Source organism: Primulina tabacum, chromosome 3 (genome assembly GCF_025594145.1).
Source record: "Primulina tabacum isolate GXHZ01 chromosome 3, ASM2559414v2, whole genome shotgun sequence".
NCBI classification, from domain to species: Eukaryota; Viridiplantae; Streptophyta; class Magnoliopsida; order Lamiales; family Gesneriaceae; genus Primulina; species Primulina tabacum.
The window spans coordinates 25493720-25513356 of NC_134552.1; the positions used below are offsets into that span (position 1 = coordinate 25493720).

The 19637-nt window shown below is 38.8% G+C and overlaps 1 protein-coding gene and 1 non-coding gene across 2 annotated transcripts; one reads left to right on the forward strand and one right to left on the reverse strand.

Moving 5' to 3' along the window:
- Positions 1-9571: 9571 nt before the first annotated feature.
- Positions 9572-14854, reverse strand: LOC142538615 (uncharacterized). Its single transcript, XM_075643930.1, has 9 exons — positions 14669-14854; positions 14241-14521; positions 13429-14084; positions 12779-12894; positions 12435-12616; positions 11234-11657; positions 10871-11053; positions 10042-10570; positions 9572-9930 (listed from the first exon to the last, which is right to left on the reverse strand). Exons 1-9 carry the CDS (start codon positions 14852-14854, stop codon positions 9572-9574), a joined length of 2916 nt encoding a protein of 971 aa, XP_075500045.1.
- LOC142541197 (small nucleolar RNA R71) lies at positions 14250-14356 on the forward strand. Its single transcript, XR_012819264.1, has one exon. It is a non-coding gene; the product is annotated as a small nucleolar RNA R71 (small nucleolar RNA).
- Positions 14855-19637: the final 4783 nt, after the last annotated feature.

Below are 19637 nucleotides of genomic sequence, written 5' to 3' on the forward strand. Positions count from 1 at the left end.
GGTATTTCTCAAAGGTTTTTGGTAGAGGCAGTAAACACTGCGTGTTATACTCAGAACAGATCAAAGATTAATAAGAATCACATGAAAACACCATATGAGATCTGGCATGGAAGAAAAAGTATAATTACTTATTTCAAAATATTCGGCTGCAGATGTTTTATCCTTGATAATGGTAAAAATTATTTAAAAGCGTTTGATGCTAAATCTGCAGAGGGAATATTTCTTAGATACTCATCAGTTAGTATAGCTTATAGAGTCTTTAATAAGAAAACCCTAAATGTTGAAGAATCAGCTCGTGTTGATTTCGATGAAACTGAACTAACTAATAAGCCAACTGATCAAGTTGAGCTAGTTGATCGATTTACAGATATCAGTTTGGAGGATGATGATGAAAAAGACAATCATATTAATCAAAACAATCTCCAAACACCCGAACCAGAAGTGTCAGATCAATCAGCTGAACCAGAAGCCATTCCTAATGATCAGTTGATAGAGCATAATGATAACATTCAAATACAAGTTGATGAAGCACCAACTGAGACTGAAAACTGTGTTCAGTTACTAACTGAAGAAATTGCTGATATAACAAATACTGAGTACAGATGGAGAAAATCACATCCTCCTGAGCTGGTAATAGGAAATCCATCTGATCCAGTAAGAACTCGCAATCAAATGCTAAATTCATTTATCCATTCAGCTTTAGTATCACAACTAGAACCAAAGAAAACTGATGAGGCTCTTGCTGATCCTAACTGGGTAAATGCAATGCAAGAAGAGCTAAATAAGTTCACTCATAACAATGTCTGGAACTTAGTTCCAAGACCAGTTTCAAAAACTGTTAAAGGTACAAAATGGGTGTACAGAAATAAACTGAACGAGGATGGTTCAGTTGTGCGCAATAAAGCGAGACTAGTAGCACATGGATACAGACAAGAAGAAGGAATTGACTATGATGAGACATATGCTCCAGTTGCAAGACTGGAAGCAATCAGAATGTTTCTTGCTTATGCATCATACAAGAACTTCAAAGTCTATCAAATGGATGTCAAAAGTGCATTCCTAAATGGCCAGCTACAAGAGGAAGTATATGTTGAACAACCCTCAGGTTTTGTAAATCACAAATTTCTTGATCATGTATATCATTTGAACAAAGCTTTATATGGTCTTAAACAAGCTCCCAGAGCTTGGTACGAAACTCTTTCAAAATTCCTAACAAATCATGATTTTTCTGTTGGATCATTTGATAAGACCTTGTTCAAATTTACTAAGAATGATCACATTTTATTAGTTCAAATTTATGTTGATGATATCATATTTGGGTCAACTAACCCCAAATTATGCGAGAAATTTGCTAAGCTAATGCATGATAAGTTTGAAATGAGCATGATGGGTGAACTGACATTCTTTCTTGGACTACAATTGAAGCAACTAGAAACTGGTACATTCATCAGTCAGACTAAATATACAAAGGAGCTGCTGAAGAAATTTGGCATGGAATCATGTTCAGCTGCAAATACTCCCATGAGCTCATCAGTAAAATTGGACACTGATCAAGGGGGAATATCAGTTGAAGCGACATTATATCGAGGTTTAATAGGGTCATTGTTATACCTAACTGCCATTCGCCCTGATATTGTATTTGCTGTGTGTATGTGTGCTAGATTTCAAGCAAATCCTAAGCAATCACATTTCTCAGCTGCTAAAAGAATTTTGAAATACCTTAAGGGTACACAAAATGTTGGGTTATGGTACTCTACAGACTCTAATTTCAATTTAGTTGGATATTCAGATGCAGATTATGTAGGATGTAAGCTTGATCGTAAAATTACAAGTGGATCTTGTCAGTTTCTAGGAGACAGGCTGATCTCTTGGTTCAGCAAGAAGCAGACATCTATAGCTACCTCAACAACTGAAGCAGAATACCTTGCTACCTGGTAGTTGCTGTGCACAACTGATCTGGATCCAGCAACAATTGAGAGATTATGGAGTAATTACAAATAATTCGCCCATATTTTGTGACAATACGAGTACAATTGTCATCACCTATAATCCAGTTCTTCACTCAAGGACAAAGCATATAGATGTCAGACACCACTTCATAAGAGATCATGCTTTGAAGAAGAACATCAGACTGAAGTATATATCAACTGAGCAACAATCAGCTGACATCTTCACCAAACGATTACCCGAGACTAAGTTTTCTTACTTTCGTAATATTCTTGGTTTAATTGATCTGTCTTAAAATTATTACTAATGTTGCTTTACTAATAGAATTATCTGCATAAAATAAGAACACGACAAATTGAAAATAATATTTTATTAAGAATACCATCGATCCCAGTGTACAGAAGATATCATAGAACCAACTGAATCCTGCCATTCTCTAATCCAATCATTCAACTCATAAATTTGGATTCTAGAAAATGACCTCGTTGTAGAAATCTTCTCAACCACATGCCATTCCTTCCATAACATTGCTTCTAACAGACATTTGTCATCAATCAGATCTGTAACATGTCTAACTTCAAAACGATCAATGTATTTTCTTGCTGTTGCTGCTTGAGCACGAGTAGGAACAGCACCACTACTACTTACCCTCTGCAAATCATGAATCTTGAACCATGTTGACATCACCTTCGTGAAGACATATTCTTCCATTGTCTTCTTAAATTCTTCTAAATAAGGACTTAATTGCTCATTAACTTGAATATGCGAACTACTGCATGCATCAGAGTTACTTGAATCCGACATATTGAACTGTTATTGTCTCACATTCTATCATCTTATTTAAAGACAGATGAAATTTAAATGTTGAAGAAACTGAAGAGACTCAAATCAACCAAAGCGTCTTTCTCATTTACCGAGGCCTCTTATCTATCAGTTGTTCATTATCAACTGATATCAGTTTGACATTTATTACTTAACGCTTAACCAATCATCAGTTCATCTGTTTATGATCGTAATTCATATATAATAACTAATGAAAATTATTATTTGCAAGAAAAAGAAAAAACAAAGTTAAGCAAAAATAAATGTTTTATTCAACGATAAATATTTGCTTGGATTACGTTTTCATATTTTTCCTCTATATCATCTATCCACATTCTCAACCAAACGGATAGAGATGAGGAAGATGTCTTGAGAAAGCTGTGTGAAGAAGCTATGCGATTAAGGATCTCCAGTTCCTTTCGAAGCATCAGCTGATAGATACGACCATCCGTAAAGATGTCCACCCACACAGCTATATTCAAGTGCTCCCGCACTTCTCTCAACTCTGCCATCAGTTTGCGAGTGGTAGCCTCTCCAGAATTATACAGGAACGCAAGCTCCTGTAACTTTTCCCAGTAGGGAAGACTCTTGTAGAAGACTTCGTCTTCTATAACAGCTTTCCTAGCTTCCAAAGAAAATGGCGAAGCACTCAAGCTACTCGCATCTGCCATTCTTTCGTCTTGAATATTTTCACCAATATAACTGAAACTTACCATGTTACTTCTATTTATAGCAGAATATCAAGGAAGCTGAAGGGTCATCAACGTTTCAGCAAACGATAATCTTTCTGACCTTTAAATTTATTCGCTTTAATTATTTTATGCACTAATTTAGGGGGAATAATGGTTTTAAAAGGTTAACTGAGAAGACAAATGTTAGTAAACTCTCAACTGAAAGGACGCAGTCTTCAACTGATCGTTCAGTTGGGTATTTCACCTTCTCATATAAGTTAACTAATTAAAACATATTATATTCCAAATCAAATGACATGACTGTCTATTATCTAATGATGAATCTCATTTTGAAAACGTGGAAGCATTTGAACCGTTTAAATAGTACACACGCTTATAGCACACGAACACACGTTTTTATTCAAAAATTTGATGGACTGACACGTGTCCAGAATCTAAACAGTCACATACATATAAATAATTTCCCGCTTCAATTCAGCTTTCTTTCTTACGCGTACATCATCTCTCAGAGCAAACTCATACACTCAGAGCTTGTATTTCGCAAAATTTCAGGTTTCCTTACTCTCAGCAATGGCGAATCAAATCCCAGCTCACATGTTGAACGCTATGGCCATTGATTTTGACTCAGTTCTATCAGTTCACGAAGATGAAATTAAGAACGTCTTTCTGAAGATTGAATCTGCTGGTCTCAGAATGTTTTTGGGACAATACTCGCAGGAGATTTTACCCAAAAGAACTCCAAGACCTCTACTCAAATGGATATATCAACTCTGATGGAAACATCATTGCCAATATTAACGGTCAGTCGGTGACCATTTCTGAAGATTCTTTCGGAGAAATCTTTTCATTACCCTCTGATGGATTAGTACACCTTGCTGATGTTAAAGCATCAGATATTGAAGAAATGCAAATTGCACTCTCTGCTGATGGACGGAAAATCAAAGTTTTCGATCCTAAGAAGGAACTGAAGCATGAGGTTCAGTTGCTGGCTGATATCGTAACCAAAGGGCTATTGGCCAAGGCAGGATCGTATGCTGCCCTGATTTTGGAGAAGTTTCAAGCTATTACGATCATTATGGCTGGAAGAAAATTTAACTAGAAACAACTCATTTTTAGTATCTTGAAGAACATGTTTTCCTCCACCAAGCAATCCAAAGGATTTGCAGTGCCGCTAAGCTATTTGATGAAAGTCAAAGGGTTGGTGGCTGATGATTCGGAGAGATTATCTAAATTCAAAATTTTCAATGGGAAGAATATTCTGCCACCCAAGACTAAACTAGACATTTCTCCTGCTCAGTTTGTAAAGATAAAACAGGAGATTGAGACTCAACAGGCGGCTCCCAAATCAGCTAAACAGGAGAAGACATTGGCTCAACTGAAGACAGTTAAAAGAAAACTGATTATTAATGAATCCGATTCTGAGAAGACGCCCTCTCCAAAACTTGCCAAGAAACCAAGAACACAAAGGACAAAATTACCAACCACAGTAAAATCAATTCCTACTGAAAGACTGATATCTTCAGATGCCCAACAGCCTATCAAAGCTGATCGAGCAAAACTTGCACAGTGAATAATCCCAAAATTTATTTTATAAATGAAAGCTCGATTTAAATATCGCAAGTGCACGATAGTCAAGTTATAATAAACGTAAGTGAATACGAGTATCGTTCCACAAGGACTGCGTTACACTATTTTTTATTTTCAAGTAAAATTTCTTTAGCAACGATAAATTGAGTTGATGATTAAACTAATGTAAAGTAAACAATTAAAATAATTAAATTGCAAAGAAAACGTGTTCAAGAACGCAATGATTAATTTGGATTAAATTAAATGAGAAATGAATTGGTTGGGAATTATCAGTTCACCTACCACTCATGTTTAAATAATTACACTCGAATTTTACTCGTGCGTTCGACGGAATTCCCTAGACTAATTAATATACTCTGTCGAGCTATATTAATACTAATCAAAAACATGCAGTACTCAAGTGTCCTCAAATATTTAACAGTTCAAGATTGCATTACATTCTATGGAATCCACTAGCTTTCATTCGGGTGAACTATCACTATCGACACGTACCCAATTCCGTATATCTACTAAAATTGTAAATCCGTGGTTTATACTATTTGATCCTATTGTTAACTATTCTATCGAACTCATCAACAACATGAAATAATCAAAGGAAGTTAGCTAGGCTTCGATTGAAACACGAAAGAACAATAGCATAAACAATTCACTAATGAAAACGTCGAGAAATAATGTTAAACACCGAGTACGGGGTAGGATCCCCTCAAATCCCAACAAATCTAGAGTTTAGCTACTGAAATTCATGATAAAAACCAACAATCAATGTAAGAAATAAAATACTGAATAATGAAAATACTAAAGATGACGATGGATGACGGCCACGATGCGTGGAAATCTCGAGGTCTTCGAAATCTCCTTTGCTCCTCGCCTCCTCTCCAAGAAAAATGATGAAAAGTCTGATAAAAGATGAAAAACGGCTGCTGTTCTCGTGTGTTAGGTTATGGTGTAGGATAGAGTCCCTAGAAATTTGGAAACAAATCTTTCTCAATCTCGCTTCTCGCTAGGGCGGTATATTTTGACCGCCCTAGCGAGAGGTCCTCGAATAAGCTTCCTCGAGCATGTCCCTGGTTTCGTTGGGGCGGTCACTTTTGACGGCCCTAGCGAGACACTTGCGCAAAATAATCCTCGGCCAGACCACAATGCTCGCTGGGGTGGTCACTTTTGACCGCCCTAGCGAATCCTCTTCGACATTATGCCAAAGTTTCTCCCACTCTTTGGTTCAATTCCTATAAACTCACCACAAAATACACGAGGTCAGTCCAATGCTAAATAATGCTAAAATGATGCAAAATTAAACTAAACAAGCTAATATGATGCATGAATGCGACTCAAAACCAACACTAAAAACACGTAAAAACGAGTCCTATCAACCCCCTCATACTAAACTTTTGCTCGCCCTCAAGCAAAATAGGTTAAAGCACGAGATTTTAAACAAACACAACAAACACAAAATACTCAAACAAGAAATAACTAACACAAGTAAATGTCAATGGTGAGTTAACACTTTTATGCTCATGCCTCAGTGAACTTTCCCACATACAAATCATAATCAAGTCAAATCACAAACGAATACTCATTCTCATTTACACATAAATCTCGACACTAATTTGAACGTGTGTGTGTGTCATGATGGGTCTAGTCATTCGTACTTCAAATAGATCAATCATCCGATCATGCGAGTCACTCAATTAGCACTTCAATACAAGTCTCACTAGCATGCACCCCCGTGTCCATTTATCACTAACCATAATTTGAACTTTATTCGATTCTTAAGTGCAGAGAAGGGTGTCGAAAAGAAGGAAAATAAGCTCAAGTGGCTAACAGTCGGGAGTACACCGATCATTTTCATTGTGCAATCGTCAAGACTTTTCGTCTGACTTTCCTCGTCTCCTTACATCTCCAACTTTTAACCCAGGAATAGAATTTCATTCCTTTTATTTCGGCTCCCCCTCACCTTACATCTCCACCAATTTTTTCTTTTTCGATATATATATATATATATATATTTTTTTTTTTTGATGCACAATTTTCACACGTGTACTTCCTAGGCTAAGAATATATACTTTGGATTACAGCTGGTTAGGAGTATGATATTTTAATTCAGTGCATTGAAAAAGGGGTATATGTGAAGTTCAAGGCAAATCACATGTTCTCATTCAAGGTCCCAATTAGTGACTTATTTTCACGGGTTTACATGCTAAATCAACTCATAAATTATGCCTTTCAAGTTAACCACACAAAACCTTCAAATTTCACCATTATTCCTACAAAATTCTAGTCCCCACACATATGTGCTCAAAAAGTTCAACTTTGTGCCAAAATTCATGCTTTAACAATCAAGAGTACCATTCATGAGGTGACCCAATCAATACTTTTGTATACTATCAATTCAACATCATCATTGGCTCATACACTAAGTCTTCTCACCATAAACGACACCAAATAAAAGAAATGCAACAATTTAAAACCAATTAACTAAGCAAACATAACAATCTACCCCCCTCATACTAGAGTTGTGCAATGCCCTCAGTGCACAAAACGAAACAAACACTAAAAACATAAAAAAACCTCATGAATTTAAATGCAAAGATAGAATATGCAAAATAAAAAGAAAGGGGAAACAGTAAACTCCCCTGATCAGAAATCATCCTCCTCCTCATTCTCCGGCGGTGGAACTCCCTCTTCAGCTGCTGGGGGCATATGATAATTGTACTGAAATTGGAAGGGTGGCGGGTATGCGGGTGTAGGTGGCCGTCCGGAAGTGTCGATGCCCAAATGAGTTGAGATCCCCTGCACCAGGTGTTCGATGTTCTGAATATGTGCCTGATTAACGGCCTGGTACTGCGTCTGATAATGGGCCCAAGCGCCCAATTCGGCGATGCGATCTCGCATGGCATGGCGGCGTGGCTGCGGGGGTGGTGGTGCATGTCCTAAGGCCGGAGGTGGTTGAGCTGCTATCCCATAATCGAAAAATACCTCCTCGGGCAGCTCAGCATGTCTCTTCTCCCTCTTGGATTTATAGAGAGCCTCATCAATGGCTCTCATCTGCGGTAACCACTCATCATCATCTTCGAATATCACCCCCGCTCGGGCACACAGCTCAGTCACTATCGTCGGGAAGTAAAAAGCCAAATTGCTGCTATTAATGCACATGTTAAGCTGTCCGAAAATGAGCCTGCCCACATCAATCACCATCCCAGTACAGATGGCATAGAGAACAACCGCCCGCTCACGCTGCACATCACTCGTATGACCGACCGACATCAATCTCTTAGACAAGAATGCATACCACAATGCCCCCTCCACTTTCAAAACCTTTTCAAGAAAGACCGTGTAAGTCCTCGGTTGTTTCCACGTGGTGCCCAGATAACAGAGTGTGCGAATGATCAAATCATAATCCGGGTTAAGCACCCACGCCTGAAACACCGAATCGTCCACCGACGGTAAACCCAACATATCATTGATCGTCTTGGGATCATACGGGACTAGATGTCCCCTCACAAATGCCTTCGACTCATTTCCCTCCGGAGCATTGGCATAAAATTCACGCACAACCGGAACCACTGCTGCATTCGGTTGTGCTACAAAGGTATTCCACCCTCTTCTTTCTATTTGGGACTCTGAAAATTGACCGATAAGAAACGAGCTAAATCCACGCTCAGGGATTGGTTTCCTATGTAGTCTAGCATGCTCAAATCTCTCCCTAGATTTTTCATTAACAAACATAGATGGAGTGGAACGAGAAATAGAAGCACCGTGAGTTACCTTAGATATTTTGGGTGCCATGTAGAGATTGGAGTGCACAAAGTATCCAACCGCCGGAAAATTGTTGAGGGTCGCCGGAGAAGCTCACCGGAATATGTGGAAGATGACCGGAGTTGCTTGAAAGACCACCGGAGAAGAAAATCTTGTAGCCTAAATGCTTCCTCGTGGATTGTATGGACCAAGATTGAGTCTTTGCCCTGAAAAATCACCAAATAATAAGGATTGAGCACAAAAGATGGAGGGGGGGTGCCGAAAATCGGAGGGGAGTAGTAGGGTTCGAAGTGGGGAGGAAAAGAGAAGAGGAAAGTATTTATAATCTGCGCGACTCGCTACGGCGGTCAAAACTGGCCGCCCGAGCGAGAAGTTTTCGGAAAAAAAAAATTTTTTTTGTTAATCTGTGCGACTCGCTAGGGCGGTCAAAATTGACCGCCCGAGCGAGAAGTTCTCGGGGAGAAAAATTTTTAATCTACGCGACTCGCTAGGGCGGTATATTTTTCCCGCCCAGGCGAGACGTTTTCGCAAAAGACTTCTTTTTTTTTTTTTTTTTTTTAAAAAAAAAAACGAGTACCCGCTGGGGCGGTCAGTTTTGACCGCCTGAGCGAGAAGTGTTCGGGAAAAAAAATTTGAATGCAATGCCATGCAACTACCTAAATGCAAATGATGCGATTAATAACTAAAAAAAATATAATCAAAATCAAAATAAGGAGTAGAAGTAATTCTCAATTTATAGTCTAGAGCTCGACTCTTCACCCATGTCCTCAATGACCGTCATGGAGCCGAGTGACTCCAATTTGTGGCTCAATTGTGCCACCGATATAGTGCTTCAATCTTTGAGCGTTCACAGTAAATGTCCCGTCCTTGCCATCATGCAACACCACTGCACCCGATGGGAACACCTTGGCTATAGTGAATGGTCCTGACCACCTTGACTTTACCTTGCCCGGAAAGAGTCGTAAGCGAGAATTGTATACCAACACCGCTTCAACCACTTTGAATTCCCTTCTTATAATGTGTTTGTCATGGGCTCGTTTGGTGCGTTTCTTGTAAGATAGTGCAAGATCATAAGCTATTCCCCGAAACTCATCTAACTGATTCAACTGCAGCAATCGTTTTTCACCTGCAAGAGCAAAATCAAAGTTTAGTGCTTTGGTCGCCCAATATGCTCTATGCTCTAATTCGACTGGTAGATGACATGCTTTACCAAAAAGCAACCTATATGGTGTAGTGCCTATAGGTGTTTTAAAAGCAGTACGATACGCCCACAAAGCATCATCTAACCGAATGGACCAGTCCTTCCTATTCACATTAACCGTCTTCTCTAAAATCCTCTTAATTTCTCGATTGGATACTTCAACTTGTCCACTAGTTTGGGGATGGTATGGAGTGGAAACCTTGTGGGTGACACCATATTTGCCCAACAGTTTATCAAAAATTTTGTTGCAAAAATGGGTGCCACCATCACTTATGATTGCACGTGGTGCACCAAATCGATTAAAAATATGTTTCTTCAAAAATTTTAACACCACTTGTGCATCATTAGTGGCACAAGCCTCTGCCTCCACCCATTTAGATACATACTCCACTGCCACCAGAATAAATTTCTTTGCAAAAGACGCAGGAAAAGGACCCATAAAATCAATACCCCACACATCAAATATTTCACACTCAATAATGTTATTTAAAGGCATCTCATGACGGTTGGAAATATTACCTGTGCGTTGGCATCTATCACAATTGAGAACATACAAACGAGCATCCTTAAAAAGAGTTGGCCAATAGAAGCCACATTCAAGTACCTTAGATGCCGTCCGTATGGGTCCAAAGTGACCACCTACCTCACGGTCATGACAATGGTTCAGAATTTGATTGGTTTCCTCCTCCGCCACACATCTTCTTATCATGGAGTTTGCACAAATCTTAAACAAGAACGGTTCCTCCCAAAAATAATATTTCACGTCTGAAAAGAATTTCTTTCTTTGGTGAAACAATAAATTAGGTAGAGGTGTGCCAGTGACGAGAAAATTTGCAAAATCGGCATACCAAGGGTACGCATTTACCTCAAGCAATTGTTCATCAGGAAACCAGTCATCTATATCATCGTCACTGCCCTTAATTCTAACATGCTCAAGCCTAGACAGGTGGTCAGCAACTACATTTTCCACACCCTTTTTATCTCGAATTTCGAGATCAAATTCTTGCAATAATAAAATCCACCTAATTAACCTAGGTTTCGCATCTTTCTTAGCAAGCAAGTATTTTAGGGCAGAATGATCTGTATACACAGTTGCTTTAGACAGAACAAGGTATGAATGAAATTTGTCGAAAGCAAATACTATAGCAAGCAATTCCTTTTCAGTAGTAGCGTAATTCAATTGAGCATCATTTAAAGTCTTACTTGCATAGTAGATGGTATGAAATACCTTGTTCTTCCTTTGACCCAGCACCGCACCAACAGCTGTATCACTAGCATCGCACATCACCTCAAACGGTAGCTCCCAATCAGGGACAGTCAGAACAGGTGCTGTCACCAAGCTTTCCTTGAGTATCTCGAATGCATGCAGACAAGTAGAATCAAAATTAAATTCAGCATCTTTCATCAACAAAGAGGATAAAGGTTTAGCAATTTTGGAAAAATCTTTAATGAAATGCCTATAAAAACTAGCATGCCCTAGGAAAATTCTAACTCCTTTTATTGATGAAGGTGGGGGTAAGTTTTTGATTACTTCCACCTTGGCTTTGTCAACCTCAATTCCATTCTCCGATACCTTGTGTCCTAACACAATCCCCTCTTGAACCATAAAATGACACTTCTCCCAATTCAACACCAAATTGCTCTCCTCACATCTAACTAACACCAAGTTCAAATTCTCTAAACATTCATTAAATGAGGAGCCAAAAATAGAGAAGTCATCCATAAAGATTTCAAGGAAATTTTCAGTCATGTCATGAAAGATAGCGGTCATGCATCTTTGAAATGTTGCAGGTGCATTGCATAAACCAAAGGGCATACGCCTAAACGCAAAAGTACCATAAGGGCAAGTGAAAGTAGTTTTCTCTTGGTCCTCAGGTGCAATTGTGATTTGATTGTATCCCGAATATCCATCTAAAAAGCAATAAAATTCATGACCTGCTAATCGTTCAATCATTTGATCGATAAATGGCAAGGGAAAGTGATCTTTACGAGTTGCATAATTCAATTTCCTATAATCTATGCATACATGCCAACCCGTAATAGTTCTAGTGGGAATCAACTCATTTTTTTCATTAGCAATAACAGTAATCCCACCCTTTTTAGGCACACATTGTACAGGACTTACCCACGCACTATCAGAGATAGGATAGATAATACCTGCATCCAGAAGTTTAATTGTTTCAGCTTTTACTACCTCTTGCATCTTTGGATTGAGTCTCCTTTGTGGTTGTGCTAGAGGTGAGTATTTATCTTCCATCAGAATTTTGTGCATGCAGATCGAAGGACTTATCCCTTTTATGTCCGAAACCTTCCAAGCGAACGCTCCTTTATGCTCCTTGAGGACTCCCAAGAGCTTACTCTCCATATCATCTGTCAAAGAAGAGGAAATAATAACAGGCAATTTATTATTTTCTCCTAGATATACGTACTTGAGATGTGGATGTAATGGTTTGAGCTCCAAAGTAGGTGGCTCCTCTAGGCTTGACTTTTGAGGCATTAAATCTTTTCTGTCTCCCAATTCCTCTAGTCTAAGCCTCACTTGCTTTCTCCAAGGTGGAATGGCATTCAAATGAGCTACCATCTCCATATTTTCCTCGTCTAGCTCGTCCTCCTGCTTTTCAGTAGTGAGAGTGGCCTCCAATGGTTCTTTCAATCCATCCTGCACAAAATCACAAACAAGCGAATCCAAGACATCAATACGAAAGCAACTATCATTGTGCATTGTGTGCTTGAGAGTATTGAAAACATCAAAAATAATTTCTTCTTCTCCAACTCTCAGTCTCAATTTCCCCTCCTCAACATCAATCAGTGCTTTCCCTGTAGCCAGAAACGGTCTCCCTAGGATTAAAGGCATCTCTAAATCTTTCTCCATGTCAAGTACCACAAAGTCTGCAGGAAAAATAAACTTATCCACTTTCACCAGAACATCTTCGATAATCCCACGTGGATACTTGACAGATCTGTCAGCCAGCTGCAACGACATCCTAGTTGGCTTGGGTTCACCTAATCCCAGTCTCCTAAACACAGAAAAAGGCATCAGATTAATGCTCGCACCAAGATCACATAGAGCTTTATGAAAATTAATGTCACCAATAATGCAAGGTATCGAGAAACTCCCTGAATCTTTTTGCTTCGGAGGCATCTTGTTTTGAACTAAAGCGGAGCAATTTTCGGTCAAATTCACCGTCATATGATCTTCTAGCTTCCGCTTATTTGCTAGGATATCTTTCAAGAATTTTGCATAACTTGACATATTCAATAAAGCATCAGCAAAAGGAATGTTAATATGCAATTTTTTAAATATCTAAAAAAATTTACCAAATTGTGCATCTAATTTAGCTTTCTTCATTGCTGCAGGAAAAGGTAGAGGGATAACAATTTTATTCTGTGCAATAGGTGTAGATGTAGAGTTAGAAGACTTACCTCCTCGATTTTTCACCTCATCCTCACCGTGCTTGGTCTTTTCCTCATTAGACCCGAGTGTTTTTCCACTACGCAATTCCACCGCCTTCACATGTTCTCTTGGGTTAGTTTCCGTGTTGCTTGGTAAAGTTCCTTGCTCCCTATTAGCAATCAGCTTAGCCAATTGTCCAATTTGATTCTCTAACCCCTTTATGGATGCATCTTGGTTCTGAAATCGCGTCTCTGTTGCAGAAATAAATTTAGTCATCATTTGCTCTAAATTGGACTTCTCCTCCCGTGACGGGTCTGGCTTGAATCCTTGGTGCATCACATATGGTGGACCTCTTTGTTGGTGATGTTGGTTGTTTTGACCTCCCCATGAAAAGTTTGTGTGATTCCTCCATCCCGGATTATATGTGTTCGAGTAAGGGTCATTTCTAGGACGGTTCTGGAATCCCACTTGTTTTACCGGTGCTCCCTCAAGCACATAGAATGGATTGCCATCTTGGCAATCCTGCACATCATGCTCACCCCCACACTTATCACAGAAAATTTCTTGCAGACGCATAGCCGACCCACTCATGCTCATCCCATCAATCTTTCTATTCAAAGCCTCTAACTGTGCTGAAACCGCCGACAAATCATTAACTTGATTAACTCCAGCACCTCGTCTCTGCCTATCAGACTGAGGATGATAGCTACTAGCAGCCATCTCCTCCAATAACTCATATCCTTCCTCCGCCGTCTTTCTCAGTAAGTTACCACAGGCAGCAGCATCTATCATAGTACGGTTAGGAGTAAGCAAACCGTAGTAGAAAGTTTGAACAACTAACCCAAGAGGCAGCTCATGGTGTGGACATCTCCTCAACAAGTCCTTGTAGCGCTCCCATGCCTCGTAAAGTGACTCTTGCTCATATTGAGCAAAAGTAGTAATGTCGGCTCTGAGCTTCATAGTCTTTGATGGAGGAAAGTACTTGATCAGGAATGCCTTTGCCATATCTTCCCATGTAGTAATAGACCCTACAGGCAAACAGTTTAACCACGACTTAGCTTTATCTCTCAGTGAAAATGGAAATAAACGCAAACGAACAGCGTCATCAGACACGCCATTAAACTTAAAAGTATCACAAATTTCAAGAAAGTCAGCTATATGAGAATTAGGGTCGTCAAGTGCACTTCCCCCAAATTGGACAGTGTTCTGAATCATCTGAATGATAGCTGGCTTGATCTCAAACTGATTAGCTCGGATGACTGGTCTTACGATGCTTGGACGTGCTCCATCAAGAGAAGGCTGTGCATAATCCAACATCGGTATACGCCTTGGCTCTTCTCTTTGTTGATCGCCTTCCATTCTTTCCTTCGCTCTTTGCTGCTGTAGTCGACGTCTAGCTGTGCGTTCGATCTCGGGGTCAAAAGGCTCAAGCTTAAACTCGAGTGATCTTCGCATGCACCACAAGAAAAATCTGCAACACAATGAGAGTATCAAATAACAATAAAATAAATAATACTAAAGAATTTAAATGAAAAATAAAAAATTGTGAATCAACAGTCCCTGGCAACGTCACCAAAAACTTGATCGAGCAAAACTTGCACAGTGAATAATCCCAAAATTTATTTTATAAATGAAAGCTCGATTTAAATATCGCAAGTGCACGATAGTCAAGTTATAATAAACGTAAGTGAATACGAGTATCGTTCCACAAGGACTGCGTTACACTATTTTTTATTTTCAAGTAAAATTTCTTTAGCAACGATAAATTGAGTTGATGATTAAACTAATGTAAAGTAAACAATTAAAATAATTAAATTGCAAAGAAAACGTGTTCAAGAACGCAATGATTAATTTGGATTAAATCAAATGAGAAATGAATTGGTTGGGAATTATCAGTTCACCTACCACTCGTGTTTAAATAATTACACTCGAATTTTACTCGTGCGTTCGACGGAATTCCCTAGACTAATTAATATACTCTGTCGAGCTATATTAATACTAATCAAAAACATGCAGTACTCAAGTGTCCTCAAATATTTAACAGTTCAAGATTGCATTACATTCTATGGAATCCACTAGCTTTCATTCGGGTGAACTATCACTATCGACACGTACCCAATTCCGTATATCTACTAAAATTGTAAATCCGTGGTTTATACTATTTGATCCTATTGTTAACTATTCTATCGAACTCATCAACAACATGAAATAATCAAAGGAAGTTAGCTAGGCTTCGATTGAAACACGAAAGAACAATAGCATAAACAATTCACTAATGAAAACGTCGAGAAATAATGTTAAACACCGAGTACGGGGTAGGATCCCCTCAAATCCCAACAAATCTAGAGTTTAGCTACTGAAATTCATGATAAAAACCAACAATCAATGTAAGAAATAAAATACTGAATAATGAAAATACTAAAGATGACGATAGATGACGGCCACGACGCGTGGAAATCTCGAGGTCTTCGAAATCTCCTTTGCTCCTCGCCTCCTCTCCAAGAAAAATGATGAAAAGTCTGATAAAAGATAAAAAACGGCTGCTGTTCTCGTGTGTTAGGTTATGGTGTAGGATAGAGTCCCTAGAAATTTGGAAACAAATCTTTCTCAATCTCGCTTCTCGCTAGGGCGGTATATTTTGACCGCCCTAGCGAGAGGTCCTCGAATAAGCTTCCTCGAGCATGTCCCTGGTTTCATTGGGGCGGTAACTTTTGACGGCCCTAGCGAGACACTTGCGCAAAATAATCCTCGGCCAGACCACAATGCTCGCTGGGGCGGTCACTTTTGACCGCCCTAGCGAATCCTCTTCGACATTATGCCAAAGTTTCTCCCACTCTTTGGTTCAATTCCTACAAAATCACCACAAAATACACGAGGTCAGTCAAATGCTAAATAATGCTAAAAAGATGCAAAATTAAACTAAACAAACTAATATAATGCATGAATGCGACTCAAAACCAACACTAAAAACACGTAAAAACGAGTCCTATCAAAAGCAGTTCCTCTGAAGATTATTCCACCAGAAATCTCAGCTGGTGCAACAAAGGAAACTGTTAGAATCAAAGCTCCTCTAATCCACATCAATCGTCCTACCGTTTTAGCACCTCCCAGACCCAAAGGTATAAAGATTATAGAACAGGTGGATACTACTCGTACTTGATTGGAAATTCCACACATCCTCAGTACTGAAAAAGGCAAAGGCAAAGGCAAATTGATTGAAGAGCCCAGGCCATCCAATTCAATTCAAACTCATATTGAACTTGTTTGGGAACAGGTTAATAATTTTGCAGCATCAAAACTTAAAATCTATGATGACTGGACCGGCTACAGAACTCAAATTTTTGCTAAGCAGCTGAAAAATACATCCTAGCTGAACAAATTTATCAAACTGGAAGCAATTGTCCTCAAGATGGTCAAAGCTGCTACAATTGTTCAGGCTTTAGAGAGAAAAACATATTTTTTTGATCAAATTCGAGCTAAGAAGCTATCTCAACTGCTTGAGAAATTTAAGGCAAACTACATTCCCACCAATCCAACTGCCTATAATGACCGAGCTGTGATCACTCAGCTAGATACAGATCTTACTAGATTGCAAGCTCAGATAAAAATATGGGAAATGGATCAGGAGTTAGTGTTTCCTCCTCTGAAGAAGAAGAAGAAAACCCCTCCTCTCAGCAGAAAGAGCCATCCTCAGAACAAACTATTGTTACAACTGAAGAACCAGTTCAGGATGTGCCACAATCATCTGCTGTGGAACATCACCTGTACTCTGAAGCCGAGTTGAATTTTGCCAACATTGATGAAATAATTCAAACAGTAGTGACAGAATCTATGAATAATGAAACCATTTCTGAAAAAGTTGATCACTCAACTGATCAAATCACTCAAGAGGTTTCTATCTCAACAGAAGCACCAGTTCAGCCTGCTGTTTCTGAACTAAAGGAGCAAACAGTGGTGCCTACTCAATCACCAAATCAACAGATTGCTGAAAATATGGAGGCAATTCATGACCCTTTCACTAAAAATCTTATTCAGCAGGAAAACCCAATTGTTGATCAACATCAATCTTCATCTCCTCCAGTCCAAGTAGCAGTAACTGAAACAGATGTTCCAGCACAAACTGTCTCTGAAACGATATTATCTGATAGAACCATGGTGGTCTTTGATCAAGTCTCACATGAACCAAGAACATCTAATCAGTCACCTCCTCTTCAATCCACAGAAATAGATCTTGTTCTTGAATAAATCCAGAATATGCAGCACAATATGCAGCAGATGATTACTGAAATCAAGAAAATTCAATCCACACAATTCTCTCATACTGTCAAATTGGATTCTTCAATTGAATATGACTTCGCAAAACTGAAAGCCATTCAAACAAACATGGAGTCTCTTACCCGAACTGTACTTGAGATGAAAAATAACAAAGGTCTAGCTCAAAGTCTCTATACAACTCAGGATATAATCAGTCAACGAGTTGAGCGATTGGAAACTTCTGTTTCTAATAAAATGGAATTGCTGCAGACTTGTTTACAAACTGCTGTCTCAAGTATCTCCGCAGATGTCAAAATTCTTTCCACTGACGTTCGAAAATTATCTGAGAAGATGGATTTGTTTGACAAAAAGGGGGAAGAAATCAAAGATCAAAGAGCATCTTGAAAAACAGCAGAAAACAGCAGAAGCAGTTAATCAGATTATTAGATTCAGCTGTAATTAAATCAAGATCTCTTTCAGTTCAAGAAATTCAATCTCTTATTTTATCTACAATGAGCTCAGATGTTCAGTTATTATTTACTTAGTTTTGTCAAACACCATAAAGGGGGAAATTGTTGGAAACTAAATTCCGGCGTTTGACAAAATATGAATCAACTGAAAATACGAACCAGCTGATCGAGTAAACTGAACTCAGCAACTGGACTTAATAACTGAAATCAACTGACTGATCAGTTGGAAACTGATCAACTGACTGATCAGTTGATATATTCAGCCGTATGCTAAGCACCCTTCAACTGAACATATCTCGGGAAAGAACAATCAACCATCAAGAGACATAGAAGATTGCAACGCCACACTTCAATCAATACAGCTTAGAAAAACGCATTTCGGCGAAAGCAATTAAGACGCCGCATCACAATAAATGAAGCAAACAATGTCCAAGGAATAATCAACGGATACAAAGATTCAAATTCATCTCAAGTTACCGTTAGAGAAAAGAAGCTTATAAATATGACAGAAGAACAACTGAAGAAAGTGAGTCAACACTATTCAAAAGCTTGCTGTCACTCTGTCAAAATCTCAGCTCAATCTTACTTGATATATTCGTAGAAGTTAAGGCTACAATTTGAGCTCATTAGCAAGTTGTAATAATCGTTTAAATTTGATAGTGCATAATATCAGTTACACACTGAGAACATTCGGTAATACTAAGAGTTTCAGTTTTGGCAGTGTTAAGTCCAAACTGAAGTAGGTCAGTACAATTCTTGTATTTGATCAAAGTCTTTTAGTGGATATCCTATCCTTGAGATAGAAGGGGTGACGTAGGAGTAATTAAATTCTCCGAACATCCAGAAACAACCCTTGCCTACTTTATTTCAGTTTCGTATTCTATCTTTCAGTCAGTTATTTCCGCAACTACTTTAGTTTAAATGATTGTCATTGACCAACAAGATTTCGAGAATCAGTTTGTCACCAAACTGAACTCAAAATTCGAAAAATATAAGTTTTAATTGTGAGTGTTTATTCAACCCCCCCTTCTAAACACTCTTGATACGTTAATCGATCCTATCAAATTAAATCACATATAAGAAGGAGATATACAGAAGCTAAATAAGAAAGCTCACATCAAAGAAATAACTCTGGAAATTTCTGTCTCATATCTGATTCAGTTTCCCAAGTAGCTTCTTCAATGCCATGACGACTCCACTGAAATTTCACAAGCGGAATAGTCTTCATTCTGAGCTGCTTTTCTTTACGATCGAGAATCTAGATCGGTTTCTCAAAGTAACTCAGAGTTTCATCAAGTTCTGCTTCGTCTGGCTGAAGAACATGAGAAGCATCAGGAAGATATTTCCGCAGCATAGATACATGAAAGACATCATGTATGCCAGATAGAGAAGGCGAAATAGCGAGTCGATAGGCACGAGTACCTAACTTTTCCAGAATCTCATACGGACCGATATACAAGGAGATAATTTCCCTTTCTTGCCAAATCAGACAATGCCTCTGAAAGGAGAAATCT

Excerpts from the sequence above, each read along its gene's own strand:
- LOC142538615 (XM_075643930.1), bottom strand. The coding sequence starts at position 14,854 with ATGCGAAGATCACTCGAGTTTAAGCTTGAGCCTTTTGACCCCGAGATC. Across the intron at positions 12,617-12,778 it reads AGGGGAAATTGAGACTGAGA|GAGGACGAGCTAGACGAGGA; the intron begins GTTGGAGAAGAA and ends ACTGAAAAGCAG. Across the intron at positions 9,931-10,041 it reads TGCTTTTAAAACACCTATAG|GTGAAAAACGATTGCTGCAG; the intron begins GCACTACACCAT and ends TTGCTCTTGCAG.